This window comes from Acomys russatus, chromosome 20 (assembly GCF_903995435.1).
Source record: "Acomys russatus chromosome 20, mAcoRus1.1, whole genome shotgun sequence".
Lineage (NCBI taxonomy): Eukaryota > Metazoa > Chordata > Mammalia > Rodentia > Muridae > Acomys > Acomys russatus.
In genome coordinates, this window is record NC_067156.1 from 50,884,952 (window position 1) to 50,901,954 (window position 17,003).

Here is a 17,003-nt window from a genome sequence, read left to right on the forward strand (position 1 = left end):
TTTAGTATCTAATAATCATGACAAATAGCCTAAAAATGCATAAGGTATGAAATGTGACTCAACGTTGAGAAAATAAATCAGCGTAGTTTTGTTTTTCCTTTATTGATTAGTGGAATACAGCCCATCAGAAAACATGGCATGCGTTTGGTAGAGAATTCAGTTGTGCACTGCAGCCATTCAGTAAAGCCTGCTGAGATCATGAACAGTAAAGACGGTTCCCATGGAGAGGCAGGGAGGACTCAGCTGCCAATGGTAGCTGAGTTTCCACCATGTATTCACTTTTCACTACTTCTTCCGGAGAGAGAAGCCCCGTTCACCCCTAGCTCTTCAACTAAAGGCTGCGGGGTTGGAATCATTTAAATAGCCACCATCTAAATCATGTTCACTGCAATTTTAACTCAATCCCCTACATTAATTTTCTGTATCAATTCATACCCCTCAGAATTACAAGCACTATGAACTTAGAAAAGATTAATAGTGAATGCAAAGGACTATGTATTCAATTCCAGTATCTACGACTGCTGCACTATAATACTAGAATTTTTATGTCAAATGGCCAATTTCTCTTTTAGACCCTTGCTGTAACAAATATATATATAATAAATTAAAGAATTCCGGTGACATTTAAAAGAACAAAAAGATGAAGTTCCTGGAATGTTAGACCACAATTAAAAACTATATAACCATATGTGGTTTATTTAATACAATGATTGTAACCTACAGTACTATAAAATGTCTCCATAAATAAAGAGTGACATGCCATGTATTTCCTCAAAATCTTGTGTTAAGTATTTTTATTAAAGAGACATCAATGTCACTTGATGTTCAAGTAACACCTATGGCTGTTTATGATATTGCAAAGAAAAGACATAATGACAGGAAAAAGCTGTTACCCACAACAGGAAATCAAGAACTATTTGGATGTTTGCTCTTTTCTTTTGCAGAGGCAGTCTTAAATTTTCATGAACATTTTCCCTTCGTGTTTCAGGGGCCCATGAAGGAAGTTATGGCCGGCAGCGCTGGAGAAATCGAGGGTACAAGCACACATCTCGGATGTGATACCTGTTCAGAATCCAACTTAGGAACCGTTCCAAACCCAAGCCATAGCCTCCATGAGGACATGTACCATATTTTCTCTGTTAAAGAAATGGAGAAAAGAGAAAGAATGAATGCTTACCTCAGAACTGTATCTAGCCACACTAAGACTCTTACTACAATGTAATAATTAGTTCACCCAAATCCACACGCCTTCATAAACTATGCAGAGAGGACTGGCTCAATAAACCACCCTCAAGGCAAGAGCGTTCAACCTTTCAAATTAATTGCCTTGATTTCTCAGAGGAAAGTGAAGATTGGAATCAGATGTTGGTAGGATCTAGTACTTTGTTTTCAAAAACTGCATCTGGGGCTGGCAAGGTACGCTCAACAGTTAAAGAGTACTGGCTGTTTTTCTAGAGGGCCTGGGTTCAAATCCCAGCACCACATGGTAGCTCACCATGGAAATCTCAAGCCCCCTTCTGGCCTCTGGGGGCACTGCATGTGAAACATACAAGCAGGCAAACCAACCACACACATCAAAACAAAAACAAAAACAACCCGCAGCAGATAGAGAGCATTACTGATGAAACTGACATATAACGTGGCTAAAGACAAAAATGGCAATATCCAAATGCTACACAAAGCAAACACAGCCCATCTGAATACGCATGCACTATCTGGGATTCTGGCCTCTTAAACACTTCAGTGTATGCAAAAAGTATTACAGTGAAAAAACAAAAAACAAAAAACTTAAAAGAAGTTTAAACAATTGCCTTTACCTGATCTGTGTACCAGTAATAAGGAGCAGGGTCAATTCCTTCCCTTTTATAGCCTTCTAGAATTTCTTCACTGTCCCAGGAGCGCATCGAGCCTCCCACAATCTCACCAACATTGGGCATCAAAACGTCAACCTTTAAGTGAGTGAAAAAGACCCACAATTACTACCAACCAATCAGACATGACTGCAAGAATTTCAGGAAAATTACTCATTGAGCTGCTAACTTTAAAGGAAGCCCTGTGGCTATGTAAAATTCAAGTATTACAGAATGTATCAATTCTGACTGGGGAAGGAATCTTTACTTTAATTACTGCCATTCTAGATTTATGAAATATTTGCCATGGGCTGGCTGTATCTTATCAAAAATGACAATTCCCACACCCTTAAAAATACTCATGGATGGGATCTCAAACTGACAGATTCAGTAAGTCGAGGATCCTCGGGACAGCGCTGCATGTAGAAGGACTTGATCTCCACAGGAAACCGACACAGCAGGATTGGTTCATTAATGGTGTCTGTCATCAATCTCTCGGGAGCTTCGGGAATATCCTGAGGTTGAACCAGATTTCATTAACATTTAAAACTGTGACTAGAAAGTGGCTTTCATCCTCAGTCAGCCCTTGCTGTGTACCTATAACATAGCAGAATGCATACGGACCTAAGCCCTTCAGGAAACAATATTCAAATCAGAATTCAAAGCTCCTGTCCTAGTAAACATTGGCTGAGAACTGGACCAGACTCACTGATGTGTGTAAGAACTGAAACTGGCAGTCCTTGGCTCTGGTCCCTGAAGCCCTATGCTGCCCTCTCAGGTTGGAAGACGAGGATGAAACGTGGGAACTGATTTCTTAGAGTGTCTGCCTCCCACACGGGGGTTCTGTATGAGACGAAAGCACATCTGGAAAAGCCTGTAGCCTAGTCACTAGCTCTAGAGCCAGCATGCTACGGGTTGGTGGAAATGCACAGTACACACTGGCATGCACTGGGGCTTCCTGTGCCACAGGCCCTGCCCACCTCATTGGGTAGAAGAGGGTGTGACCTCAAGGTAGACTTGAGGACAGTTGGGCCAGTAGCCTTCAGCTGCACAGCAGGCTGAGAGAGAAGTGCATGGGGGAGCCTGGAAAATTTGGGCTCTATAGCTGGTGACGGTCCCACTCAACCATGGTAAGTACTACGTATACATCCAAAGCAAAACAGCTGAGTGGCAGCCACTCACAGCTCACCTGTAAACACATGTGCACCAACAGTGACTGGGATGGTCAAATAGACAGGTCTGAACTCTTGATAACTCACACCCCAAATGCATGCTGGGATCCTAGCCTAGGAGAACACTATGTGACAGAAGGAGCTCTAATATTTTGGAACTCCACAAAATACACACTGATCTACAGTTCACTCTCATGAATCCACTTAATCTTAAGGAGGAGCTTCTGCTATTATTGCCTTGATGTCAAGCAGCGGCATCCAACATCAGTAAGCAGCCACAATCGGCAACCTGCTAAACACAAACCCCGTCTGCAGCAATGAGAGAGGGACACATACGTCTCCAAATTCATAGAATGTCCCGTCTTCTTTCTTCACATCGTGCTCCTTCAGCCACTCAATGGCGTCTGAGTAATCCATCCGTCGGAAAGGCCGCTTGGGGGGTTTAAAGTTCTACAGTAAAAGGGAAAAAAGCAAAACTGTATCTAAGAAGAAAGCATCCAGACTAAAATGTCTATTAAGAAACAAAAAGGGAGACTGCAGAAACGGCTCAGTGGTTGAATATGGGCTGCTCTTCCTGAGGTTCTGGGTTCAATCCCAGCCCCAAAGCAGCAGATCACAATCATCTGCAACTCTAGTTCCAGGGAACACAGCACCCTCTTCTGGATTCCAGATGTACTGCATGCAGTGGTACAGAGACATAGACACAAGCAAAACACCCACATACATAAAATACAAATTCAAGCAGTGGGTAGGAATGGACACTGGAGAGAGGGCTCAGCTGGTGAAGCCCTTGCCAGGCATGCCTGGTAACCAGGGTCTGACCCATGAAACCAAGGTAAAGGTGGAAAGAGAACCAACTCCACGAATGTCACCTTGGCCTTCCACATGCTGCCATGGTACAGTGAGCCCTCACGCACCATAAACACGTTCTTTCAAATAGAAAACAGTCCTGCAGAGCATTACTATGAAAGAGGATTTCAGGTGAAGAAATACTTATGAACCGTCTCTACTGTCAGCTAAAACAGTTATTGGCATTTACCAATATTAAACTTTCAAAACATTTCCGCTCGTCAAGCCTACAGAGCTTGCAGGTGACCCTGACTTCTAGAAAGACTGGAACCCTTTCACCTGGAGAAAACACCACACCTACCGGGTTGAGCTCATGCACTATACTCCCCGCTGGTGACTTCAAGACTCGGTCCACCACGTCACACACGAGGTCCTCTAAACGGTTCAGGAGGTCCTCAAAAGTCAGGAAAGGACATTCGGCTTCCACGTGAGTGAATCTGAAGAACAGACACAGCTGAGAGGTGCTGCTCGCTCACCGTAAGTGTCTCTCAAGCAAAGGTGTAAGCCTTGGGGCGCGGTCCAGAAAGGATGAATGCCCTGCACTGCACGGTATTGAAGGTACGGCGCACCTCTCGCTGAAAGATTGAGGACAAACTAGAGGATTTCGGCCGTGGCCTAGGAAGCCAAGTGCCTTTTCTTTCTTCTCAGGCAGGGTCTTATAGCCCAGGCTGGCTCTGAACTTCTAACCCTCCTGCCTCTGCCTCTCAAGTGGGATGACTGGCATGTGCCACCATTTCCACTTGTATGTGGTGCTGGCAATTGAACCCACAGCCTTGTATATACTAGGCATGCTCTGTACCAGCTGACCTCCACCCCAGCCCAAGGGGCAGCTTAGGTAAGACAGTTTCATACTCGGCCAGGTGCCTCCGTGTTCTGGACTGCTCGGCCCTGTATGACTGGGCAATACAGAAAACATCTCCCAAGGCCGGAAGGCAGGTCTCCAGGTACAACTGGGAGGACTGGGTCAAAAATGCTTCTTCCCCAAAATAGTCAAGCTTGAAGAGGGTGGCCCCGCCTTCCACCTGCGTCTGCACCAGGGTCGGAGTAGTAACCTGTTAAGATGGGAAGGAGCAAACAGGTCTGCTGTGGCCGTCACTCTTCCAAACGGCACAGGGTACCACTTGCAAAAGGCGACCTGTGACGGGCACTTACTTCGCAGTAGCCCCTGTCGAAGAAGTGGTCCCTGAAGCACCTGGTGATCATGGACCGTGCTTTCAAGATTTTGGACATGTTCTCTCCGCGGATCATCATGTGCCGGTTGTTGAGCTGGACGTCCACATCGGACTCCTCATTGATCAGGTTATCAGCCCCTCCAGCGGGGGCTAGCCCCACCAGTTCCCAGAAGTCACAGCTCAGCTCATGGCCGCCGGGAGCCTGTACATTGAAGAAGCAGCGGGAGTGAGGCAGACACTAGAAACCGATGGTACTGAAGAGTTATCTCCAAACTTCCAGTAAGGTGTTACTTTAAGAACATCATTAGTGAGCTGGAGAGATGGCTCAGAGGTTAAGAGCACTGTCTGCTCTTCCAGGGGTCTGAGTTCAAGTCCCAATAACCACATGATGGCTCATAACCATCTATAATGAGATCTGGTGCCCTCTTCTGGCATACAAGCAGAACACTATATAAATAATAAATAAATAAATCTTTAAAAAAAAGAGAACATCATTAGTAGTTTCAGTCTTTTTTTTTTTTTTTTTGGTTTTTCGAGAAAGGGTTTCTCTGTGTAGCCTTGGCCATCCTGGACTCACTTTGTAGATCAGGCTGGCCTCGAACTCACAGCGATCCGCCAGCCTCTGCCTCCCGAGTGCTGGGATAGAGAGCCACTAACTCAATGTTATGAGTTTACATCTAAAACTTTTTTCCATGAACACACACACACACACACACACACACACACAAACATTTTGTAAATAAAAACACATATACTAAGAATTAATTCTAATTCCGTAACTTGGAGTAATTACTTACAAGTGCTAGCATGAAAGTTTATTTTTTTCTAGCATTATCTAAAGATTTAGCTAACATTACTTATCCAATTTCAAAACTTAAATGTGGAGCTTAAGAGCTAGTCCAGCAGCTAAGCATGCATACTACCCTTCCAAAGGACCCGAAGCCAGTTCCCAGCACCCAAAGGTAGCTCGCAACCACCTTTAGCTCCAGCTCCAGGGCATTGATGCCTCTGGTTTCTGAGGGCATCTGTATTTATATGCACATAGCTCATACCAGCACACACACATAACTCAAATAATGGAGTCTTAAAATTAATTGGAGAAGTTTAACTAAAAGCAGTACCTCTGTTTTCCACTTTTGACTCTGGAAAGTAATTTATGCTAAAAGCCTCCCACTGATGGAGCATGTAATTATCTTGTTGCCAAACCCTGGACAGCAAGCAACACCATGACAACCACTTCATCTGTAGTCAGCTACTTCAGTGAACTTCCTTCAGATGCTCACTGTTTTTACAGAACTCTGGGACTAAGAGTATCTGCTCCCTCTTGTGGTTGTAGTTGAGATGCTGTATCTGGAAGTTTCTTTTCTTAGACAACAGTTATTTGAATTGTAATTACCGGCAGGCGACTGTTATTGGAATAGGTTGCCTGCCCTTGGCTAAAGCACAGACATATTCCCATGGCCAAGTTTTTATATCCGTCTTGCTGGTGTTATTCCTACACACACAGCAAAGTGGCTGCACAACCAGGGGGATAAATAAGGAATTAAGGAGAAAAGATGCTTTCTTTTTTTGGGAGCCCCTCCATCCTGGACTTCCCAACTACCAGAACTACAAGAAAAATTTCTTTTCTTCATTAATTTCCCAGTCCACGAGATGCTGTTATAACTACAAATGCAGACTAAGACAAAAACATATAGCATTCATATTTCACAGGAAAAGGAAGTCTATTGAATTTATAGTACTTCACACTTGTGTATTTCTATGCCAAACGCCACATGTGCCAATAACGACATCGGAGAACAGACTACTAAACACCCATGACTTTACTCCAGGTATCAGGTTCCTTACCTGTTTGCCCTTGGGAGTTAGGTTTAGTGTTCCGTAGACTGCCACACTACTTTCAGTGGACAAGACTACTCCATTGTAACACTGACACTGTAAGAAGATCAAAGTTCATATTAGGCTATTAAGTTGATATTAAGATATTCTAATAAAATTAAAGGAATTATTTAAAAAAAAAAGTCATTTGGTCAAATATTTGTAAATTAAGTATTAACACTGCCACTAATTTTGGTTTTGGGAACAGGTTCTCAATATTGCCCCAGCTAGCCTTGCACTTGTAATATTCAAGTGGTGGACTTACAGGCTATGCTACCTGTAAGTCCTACAAATATGGCATCCAGGGAAAGAAGCCAGGATCCACCATAAATTGGTAGTGACACAGGCCAGGTCATATACTTTCTACACTGTCCTAAAATTTTTTTCTCCCCTAAGACAGGGTTTCTCTGTATAGCCTTGGCTGTCCTGGACTCACTTTGTAGACCAGACTGGCCTCGAACTCACAGCAATCTGCCTGCTTCTGCCTCCCAAGTGCTAGGATTAAAGGCGTGTGCCACAACCACCCAGCTACCACCTGATTTCTAATGAGAGGTGGGGGAGGAGGACAGAGAGAGAGAGAGAGACGGGGGGGGGGGGGGTGCTGCAGAGAGACAGAGACAGAGACAGAGAGAGCGCACACACGACATGAGCAAGCTAGCTTTTTTTTTTTTTTAAAGCTAGCTATTTTTGGAAGGGCAGAAATATCAGTGCAGCCATGCACCACATACAGTTCCTATCGGCAGTGGAGTGTGCTCCTATTACTCATTGACAGCATGGCTAAGTTAACTACACCCTGGTATTTGCTCAGTGAGATAAGAATACTAATGTACTTCTTGGACTGTGGTGCCATCACTCAGTTTCATGGCTGCATAAAAACGTCGTTAAGTCCCCTGTATGTGCACATCTGAGCATGAAGGACACTAGCCCCATGACATACCCACAGTTTGTCTTTGATTTAAACAGAGCCCCTATACACTATGACAACCAGTACATGCTAAAGTCATTAGGAGAAAAGTGATGGGCAATTTGACAACAGTGGGATAAAGCTACTAATTACAAAAAGGCAAGTGGGCATCATGTGCCTCTTGACGTAAGCAGAACAGAGCTTTGCCCAGGAAGTAACAGTGTGAAGGAAAAAAAGATCAAATCACATCGAACACTGCCAGACCCAACCTCCATTTATAAAACCAGCGCAAGGTGAAGCTCATTAAGCGAAGCCACAAGGCAGGAATTAAGCAAACTCATAAAGTGAGATGCTCCATAGAGAAAATTTTCTGGGTTTTCATCCCACAAATAAACTGGGGAGCAGAAGGAAGGGTAACGAATGACAAGGGGACACTGCTACAGATAAGACATCCAGGGAAAGAAGCCAGGATCCGCATAAACTGGTGGCGACGCAGGCCAGGTCATACACTGTCTACACTGTCCTAAGATTTCATATTTCAGAAAACCCCCATAACAGACGCTTTCTCCCTAGCTTTTCTAAGGCATAATCAAAATGTTTACATTTATGATATACAATGGTTTTGATAATGGGTATCCACAGTTAACACAGTAAAAATGTAAAGTATTTACGTAGATGCTAAAATACAAATTACATAGACCCTATTAAATACAATCTTTCAGACATACCTAAGACGCAACACTTACCAAGTCATCTGACAAGACACACTGAAGATAGCCTGTGCCATCTCGCAACACCAGAAACATCAAATTCTTTCCTAGAAATGAGAAGCACAAAGTCAGTCAGTCTTAAGGGACTCCAGAGTACTTCATAACCCCCCCTACGTAAACGCAGCTCCAAGGTTAAACGTCAGAAGTTCAGGCCTCTCCATCTGAAGTGACCTCAAGCCTACGCTATGTGCAGTATGTTATAATATACATGATCCTCGCAGCGCACATGATTGTGGACAGTAAGGGAGTCATGCGCTAAGGCACTGCCTTATGTACTTCTGAATGCCTTATTATCTAAAGAACGACGCTGAACGCTTGGGAGGAGGGGAATAAAGATGTGAAGATAAGCACTCGTTTGTACCCCATTTTTTTAATGAAAGATTTGACAATCACTTATAGGAAAGTAATAAACTAATAAAAAGAAGAAAAACATCAGGATGACAGTAATTATAAAAATCAAAACTAGCTGAGGCTCAGAGTACTTGCTATGCAAGCATGGGGGGCACATTTCAGACCCTCAGAGCCTATGCAAATGTCATGCGGCGTGGGTGTGGTGGCCCCTGTAATTCCAGCCTCCTTAGAAGAGACGGGATCTCCAGAGCAAGCAGGTTAGCTAGACCATCTGTGTCAGTGAGCTCTGGCTTTGAGTGAGAGAGCCTGCCTCAAACACATATGGTGGACGATAAATCATGGAAAATTTAATACATGTGGCTCAGGCCTACACACACACACGTCCACATATTCATGCCACACACATTCAAACATGCATTTATACACACCACACATGAGGGGGTAGGGAATTAACTAAGATGCTAACTTAAAAAATAAAATAAAAGATAAGCACACACACAGTCTGTGATCACATCCAGACCAGGATCTGTTCTTACAACATGTACCCCTGTTTCTCATGAAATAATCAACATTCACTTTGAGGATAATGTACTTATTATTCACCTGATCACTGTGATTACCAACAGGTGAAGTAATGTCTAAATAGTTTTCAAACTTTCATAGTCATGTTCCAAAGGAACCAATTTAAACCATAAATTATTTATTACATCATTTAAAAAGACAGGACACCGCTAGGTGTGGTGGCGCACGCCTTTAATCCCAGCACTCAGGAGGCAGAAGCAGGTGGATCACTCTGAGTTCAATGCCAGCCTGGCCTACAGAGCGAGTCCAGGACAGCCAAGGCGACATGGAGAAACCCTGTCTCAAGAAAAAAAAAAAAAAAAAAAAAAGACACAGTACACCAAAACCCTAAACTAAATCAAAGAAATGTTTCTATGGGCTTCTTTATCTAAGACCAGGTTTATTTAAGATTGAAAAGAGGGTAAGAAAAACTACCCCACTCACCTTGCCTACGTAACCTGTGAACCCAGCCAAACACCTTCACTCTCTGGCCTCTATATCCTTCTAATGCAGAAATCTTTACCTGTCAAATGTAAATAAAAACTACTTAAATCATGGCATTTATCACAAACTAACCTTTTCACTAATATTCCATAGATCATAATAAAATGTTAAAAACAGTCATGGTTGGGTGTGCAGGTGAACACACTCCATCTTAGTAATTGTAAGGCAAAGCCACACAGAGCTCTAAGAATTCTACATCAGTCAGGAATACATTTGTCTCAAACAAAACCAAAATGAACAAAACAAAAAAACCAAACCAACGAAACACAAAACACCCCGACAACCACAACGATCAATATAAAAACAAAACAACAACAAAAATCACAAATAATACAAAATTACCATGCTAAGTCCTTTCCATTGGTGCAAAATTGGCAATGAAACATACCTAACACTTTTTTAGATACTGTTATAGAAAATCAGTTCAGTTTGTCACAGAGAGGTGGCTGTCCCCAACACTAGCAAAAATCCCAGGCTCACAAGTCCCTCTGAACACCCAGACACCAGAAACCCAAGTCAGAGAGGAAAAGGCGGAGAGGAACTGGGTGATACAGGGAGTAGTGAAGGTGCTGGACACTCCTGCAGCTCAAGCCATCACTGCCCAGTCAGCAATCTGTGGGTTCCAGAACAAACACACAAAAGCAAGCCTTTGCAAGAATCATAAATGCTTCTGAAATATTTGTGAAAGTTTTGAAAAGCACAGATTTCTACCTTTTCACTTTGGGGTAAAGACACTGATCCTACAGAAGGCAAAGTCCTTTGCCCCAAACTACCCAGCACAACCAGATGGTACCTACATCTGCTGCCCTCAGCAGAATCCACTCATCACACACCTTCTAATCCTAGTACCAAAGAACCTCTAAAAGCCACCCTCAGCACTCAGGACACCGCCTCTCTATTCTTCCTGAGTAGAAAGATAGAACACAAGAACAAAGGATGCTGTGGTCTGCAAACCGAGAAATGGCACAGATACAGCCACGCCCACAGCACCAGAGTGACAGACACTTACACATGCTGGCTCTGGCAGACTTGGGTCATTTTTAATGATAATTTTTTTTGCTTCCTCCAGGTTCTTCTCTCTTCGTAAGTTATCTTCTGCCTAATTTTAAAAATAATGCAAGTGTAAGTATAGTTCTGTTAACTATAAAAATGTGCAGTGGCAAATCCGTTAGTCACCTCTTTCTTCTCCCGAGAATCATGCTTCATCTGTTCTCTGTGCCACATCTTTTTAATGTTCTTCATCTGTGACTTAGAAATAACGTCCCACCTCTACAGAGAGAGCACAAAGATGCGCGTTATTTTCAGCACCTCTGTGTGCTCAGACAACTTCTTATTCACAAAACATGATCTTGAAAAGGTTTTGGTGCACCCTACCTCATTTTCCTTTTGTGAGTCCACATAAATGGTGGGAAACGGCTCTTTTCCAACTGTCATCAAAGCCTTGGATAGGGAGGGAAAGGGAAAACAAAACAAAACAAAACCTTTCTTTAGTATTATACAATGCTTAGTAATCAAGATCAAACTGGGTCATGAGCCTGAGCGTGACCGGGAGCCTAGAAGGAAAACATTCTGACAGCGGGATGACTCCATCAGGAGTTTGCTCTAAGAACGCCTCAGGTCACGCAACAGAAAATCCCAAATCAGTTCAGCTGCACAGTTCAGCTCCGCCCGCCCCGCCCCCATCGGAGAAGAAAGGTGACTAGTTACAGAAGCCACCAGCAGTGAGCAAAAGCACTTTGCACATGACATCCGAAAGGTTAGAGACGTGTAAAATATCAGAGCGGGACCTACGACAGGCAGGCCTGAAACTCTCAACAAAACAACAGCCAAGTTACACAGAAGGCCGCCCTGTGTTTAACTTGAAAAGTTCTCACGAGACTATTCTTTTTCATCAATATTGGTATATCAGGCGTTATACATCATTTAATGATTTATAGTTTGTGTGTTTTGACTTGGGGAATATTCAATTTAAAAATGCTTATGTTTCTATTGAGTGATTGCGGTGTGCATGTGCAGTGGTCAGAGGACAGCTAGGAGAATCAGCTTTCTCTTTTCACCACGTGGGTCCCAGGAACTGAACTCAGATTGTCAAGCTTGGAAGCAATCACCTTTACCCACTGCATCTCATAGGCCCCAAAAGGCCCCCCAAAACAAAAACAGGATCTCTAGGTCAGGCCAGTCTTGACCCTGCTGTGTAGCTGAGGATGACCTTGAACTCCTGATCCTCCTACCTTTACCTTCCAAGTGCTGGAACTACAGACTGAAGGAAAAGATGAAAAAAAAAATTTTTTTAATTTATTTAACTTTATTTTCTGTGCACTGGTGTGAGTGTCAGATCCCTTGGAACTGGAGTTACAGATAGTTGTGAGCTGCCATGTGGGTGCTGGGAATTAAACCTGGGTCCTCGGGAAGAGCAGCCAGTGCTCTTAACTGCTGAGTCATCTCTCCTGCCCAAAGGTGAATGTCTTAGCAACCTTCAAGTATTGTCTGAAAATTTCTCCAGAGTTACTACATCAAACAGGAAAAGAAGTATCGTATTCTTTCTGGCAATAGCATCTGAAGTTTATAAAGCCTGACCTCAGAGATGCTACAAGCCCCTAGTCTTCTGCCTGTTTGAGCCCTCATTAGGGCTACTGAGCTGTCCTGCTCTGTCTGGTGTCATTCCTCAGCTAAAGGCTTGAGGCCTAAAGTTACAAAGGACAGTCATCTGGGAGTGTAAACAGCTAGGCCTATAGGAAAACATTAACAACATGTATTTAAGACTACCTAAGACCCCACCCCTATATGAAATGACACACACACACACGGCTGCCCACACCTGCCCCTGCAATTGCTGGAAGCAATCATAAATGGAATAAAGGAAGGAATGACCAAATTCCTGGAAGACACGCATAACCCCACACTGACTAGTTCATCCTCCTCCCCCACATACTAAACCCTCTAACCCACAAGGCCCGAGAAGCCCGTTTGAAACAGTATCCCCCACTTCTACTATTCCTTCATTGTTCTAAAACCAAGGGCGACAGAAAGCCTGACCTAGTGTGACCTAGTCCACTGCATTACCTGATGTGGAGCAGGGGCGTGAAGCTTCCAAAAAACACCAACAGAATGCTTAAAAGGAAGTCAGCACGGGATCAGCCCTGCGCCACAGTAAGTACACTTCAGTCAGTGATGGGCTGCATGTCCAGCTACAGACCCATCACATGAGTACAGTGCGGAGGATCGCTGCAGCCAGCTACACTCATCTTTCAACAATACAGCTGCATCTGCAGGGCCCTCAGACTGTATTTCCTCCCTCCCTCAAGGTGTATGCTGACTCTCATCTTTTATGTCAGAGATGGAAAGAGCCTAACTATCCACAAAACACAAGGGCACGCCTTTGGGCGGCAGCATTCCTCTTCTGAGGGTCGCCTAAAGTGTTCATCTGTTTTGGAAACTCACACGAGATCGCTCAACTGAGAAGGACTTCCCTCTGAAGAGTTACAAAAACAAGACCCTGGTATGAGACATTAAAGCATGACTGCGTGGCCTGACTTACAGAGAAAGCACTTCCGGGTTAGAAGACTTTGATGACTGACAACCGTCAAGAAACACAAAACAAGAATTGGCCAGATATGGATGCAAAGAGAAAGGAGGGTCAAGGCCTTGTTCTTCCAAAGAGGAGGCATGGAAGCTTCCCCCTTATAGGGTACCTGTGGCCACAGGGACTGCAGCATCCTAGCTCAGCAAAGTCAGTGAATAAATCCATAGCGGGTACCCTGGGACCACACCTTTCAAACCTGAATTGAAGGACTCCTGGGACCCGTGTAACAGTGCACTTAGAACAAGCTAACCTCATGATGCTCCAGGCCCCGAGGTAACAGTGCATTGATGAAGCAGCATGAGAACCCTGAGTGTGTTTTAAGACGCTGGCCTACGGGTGGCCTGCTGGTACGTCCAGTTGCTGGGTGTCTAGGTCAAGGTGGCATCTGCACTATGATAAAGCCATCAAGAGACCTCTTCAGACTCACACGGGGGTGGGGGGTGGGGCAGGGGGGAGTGAGGGAAGAGGCGCAGTGTGACTCAGAGGGGACTCTTTCTGCTATAAGAACCAGAAAAACATTATCTGACACAGGAAAAAGTCCAGAGATGAGCGCCTTGTGGTAAAGGAGGAAAAACAAAAACAAAAAAACAAAAACAAACCATGTGTGTATGTGTGTGTACACGTATGTATGTATTTTGATCTAACACTATTAAATATACATGTGTATACACACCCTTCTTTACTTTCCCTTTTTGGTGATTCTTTCTGAAGTAAAATTATTGGGCTGGGGAGATGGCTCATTGGGTGACTGCCAATAAGCACCATGACTTGAGCGGGATGCTCAACAGTCACGGGGAAGAAGGACAGACCAAACAGTACAAGGTCTCCTGGCTTCCTTACCTGTGCAGAGGCACACAACATCCCCCCCCCCACCCCCGGTGAACAAATGCAGTATTTTCTTTTTTAAAGAGAGAATGAAATACAATTCTTAACAAGTCATTCGATATCAACAGCCATTACAGAATCGCAGAGCCGCTATCCTGATGAGATTACCTTCAGGCCTGTTTTAAATGGTTTCTCCTTGGATCCATCTCCTGTTGCATCACTTCCTTCTCGATCAGAGACATACAGCTCTGCTGTTTTTTTTAAAAAAATGAAAAGTTACTCATCCCTCACCAATAATTCTCAGTCACTTAGCAATGCAACTGCTTTACCAATTTCCTACCTTTGTAAACAGAAAAATCATCTGATATGTAAAAACTCCCATAGTCCAAAAGAAGTCAATATATTATTTTCCCAAGTTCCCCTTTTTAAGACTACCCCATCTCCTAACACAATGAATTACAAACATGACTTTTCTTTTCTTCTTCTTCTCCTCCTCCTCTTCTTCTCCTGAAACAGGGTTTCTCTGTGTAGCCTTGGCTGTCCTGGACTCACTTTGTAGACCAGGCTGGCCTCAAACTCACAGAGATCCGCCTGCCTCTGCCTCCGGAGTGCTGGGATTGAAGGCGTGCGCCACCACGCCCAGCTACAAACCTGACTTTTCTAAATGAACCTTTTCATTATTTTAAACCATTAGCACTATCTCTGCTCGACCTTCTACAACAATTAAGAGCAGAGTTTTAAAAACTCATCCCATCTTTATTAGATGCTGTACTTTAAAAGTCAGGGTGACCTGGGGAGAATTTATTTAACCTTTCTGTGCCTATGTCTTCATCTATAAAATCAGGAAAACAATATACATCGTACAGGGCTGGACTGAGGGTGAAAGAGAACAAGATTTGAATCCAGCATTCCAGGAAACGGCGCACACAGAAATGGCAAATGGAAATGCCAGTTCCCCACGCTTCTCAAAGCAAATCCAAACTCTGGGGTTAAACAGCAGAGGGCCTCACAACTGTGACATCGTCTCGGTCCCCTTTTACTGCCGCAAACCTCACAGAAAGATGAGGCGGTGCGATTAAAATAATTCCCCGAAAAACTGCATATCGGGGGCTTCACTAGGTCCAATACCGTAGCAGCGCCCCAGCCAGAGGAAGGACGAGACTCTCACAGTGGGGCTGGGCCAGAAAGGCGGTGGCGAGGGATCCACAGGGTGGGGCAGAAGGGGACTTGGGCCACCGAGTCTGGTGTCCAGGCGGCCCAGATTCGAGGGTCTGGTGCAAAGGTCCAGGGCCCCACAAGTATTTGGGTGTGCTCCCACGCTGCACCAAGCACTAAAGGAAGTTCTGGAATTCGGCCAGAGCATTTCGGGCCACACGCCGAACCTCACTCACCTAGTACCATGCCTGCAGTCGAACTGATCACGTCCGAGGACATCGACACTGCACCACCACCGCCTGGTCACCCCAACGTGCACTGAAGTCTTCCTTGACTGAAGGGTTGCATCAGATCACCTAGGGCAGCCGTCGCGGATGTGAGTCAGCGGAACGTCGGGCATCCATTGGCTACAGGAGGAGGGCGAGTGACTCGGCGGCCGCCATTTTTAGTAAGGGAAGAGAACACTTCCGGTTCGAAGACACTGGGAGGGGTAATTCTCCGGCTCAGGAGTCGGAACTGGCTGTCCACGGGTTGGGATGCACTGCTGAGGTCGACGTTCCTTCGCTCCCAGCTCTGAGCCTAACTGAACACATAGCAGGTTCTACTTCAGAGGGATTCAATCACCGAGGAGTAAAAGGGGATTTAAAAAAAAAAGATTTATCCTTTAATTGATCTGTGTGAATGTTTTGCCGGTACGTGCACCAGGTGCGTGCCCAGTAAATGAAAAGACATCAGAAAAGAACCAGAGTTACGGGTGGTTTGTGAGCTGAGGACCTTCATAAGTGAAACAAGTGCTCTTTAACCCCTGAGCTCTCGAAAATATACTTTAAAAAAAGAAAGAAATTGTGATGAGCTGACTATCTACAAGACTTCCCTAGTAGAACAACAGTTTATAAAGCACTTAACTCTAAAATATGCAAGATTTGCATAGGTTCCTTGCAGACATTACGCTGTTTAGTATTTTGCGTGTTATTTCATTATTTGCAGGGGTCCTGCTAAGAATCCCCCTAAGATAGCGAGGGATGTCCCTGTGTCTGACGGTGGATCTTTTATGTCACCCGGTCACTGGTCAGACTATGGGTAACTGTCCGGCCAGGATCGGTTTAGCGGTCCCAACACAGCATGGAGTGCGGGAACCACTTGGCTAACTCGTCTAGACAGTCTCAGTTAATCCGATCTTCCTCCGGGAGCTGACGTTTCCTTGCTACATAGCTGAGAAAGTCACTTCCAGAAATAGGCTGAAATTTGCCAGTGTCCTTTATCGATTGTCTGGCCGACTGAAATGTGTTTAATTAATGGCATTGTTCCGGCTGTGGCCGCTCTGTCCTTGTGGTCATAATGTTCCCCCACTGCGTTCTCCAGATTGTTCCGGTTTCTCTACTGAGGTCCATTTGGTTTGCAGTGCACAGTAAAGGGTGTGTCTGTATTT

General features: G+C 44.4%; 1 protein-coding gene across 2 annotated transcripts; it reads right to left on the reverse strand.

The window, feature by feature from the left end:
- Positions 1–995: 995 nt before the first annotated feature.
- Positions 996–15,974, reverse strand: Nars1 (asparaginyl-tRNA synthetase 1). 2 transcript variants are annotated; one of them, XM_051163432.1, is made up of 15 exons: positions 15,811–15,974; positions 14,588–14,670; positions 11,386–11,451; positions 11,188–11,280; positions 11,021–11,110; positions 9,952–10,030; positions 8,572–8,642; positions 6,892–6,978; positions 5,024–5,245; positions 4,724–4,923; positions 4,173–4,308; positions 3,359–3,472; positions 2,234–2,365; positions 1,818–1,949; positions 996–1,136 (listed from the first exon to the last, which is right to left on the reverse strand). In XM_051163432.1, the coding sequence occupies exons 1-15, from the start codon at positions 15,851–15,853 to the stop codon at positions 1,005–1,007; spliced, it is 1,680 nt and encodes a 559-aa protein (XP_051019389.1). In that variant the 5' UTR covers positions 15,854–15,974; the 3' UTR covers positions 996–1,004. The 2 variants fall into 2 exon arrangements, with proteins under 2 accessions (XP_051019389.1, XP_051019390.1); XM_051163433.1 differs by having other exon boundaries at positions 14,588–14,667; positions 15,811–15,951.
- Positions 15,975–17,003: the final 1,029 nt, after the last annotated feature.

Coding starts and splice junctions, on each gene's coding strand:
- Nars1 (XM_051163432.1), bottom strand. CDS start 15,853: ATGTCCTCGGACGTGATCAGTTCGACTGCAGGCATGGTACTAG. Junction 14,671..15,810: donor GACTGCAGGCATGGTACTAG/GTGAGTGAGGTT, acceptor TAAAAAAAACAG/CAGAGCTGTATGTCTCTGAT. Junction 1,137..1,817: donor ATTACTGGTACACAGATCAG/GTAAAGGCAATT, acceptor TTTCTTTAACAG/AGAAAATATGGTACATGTCC.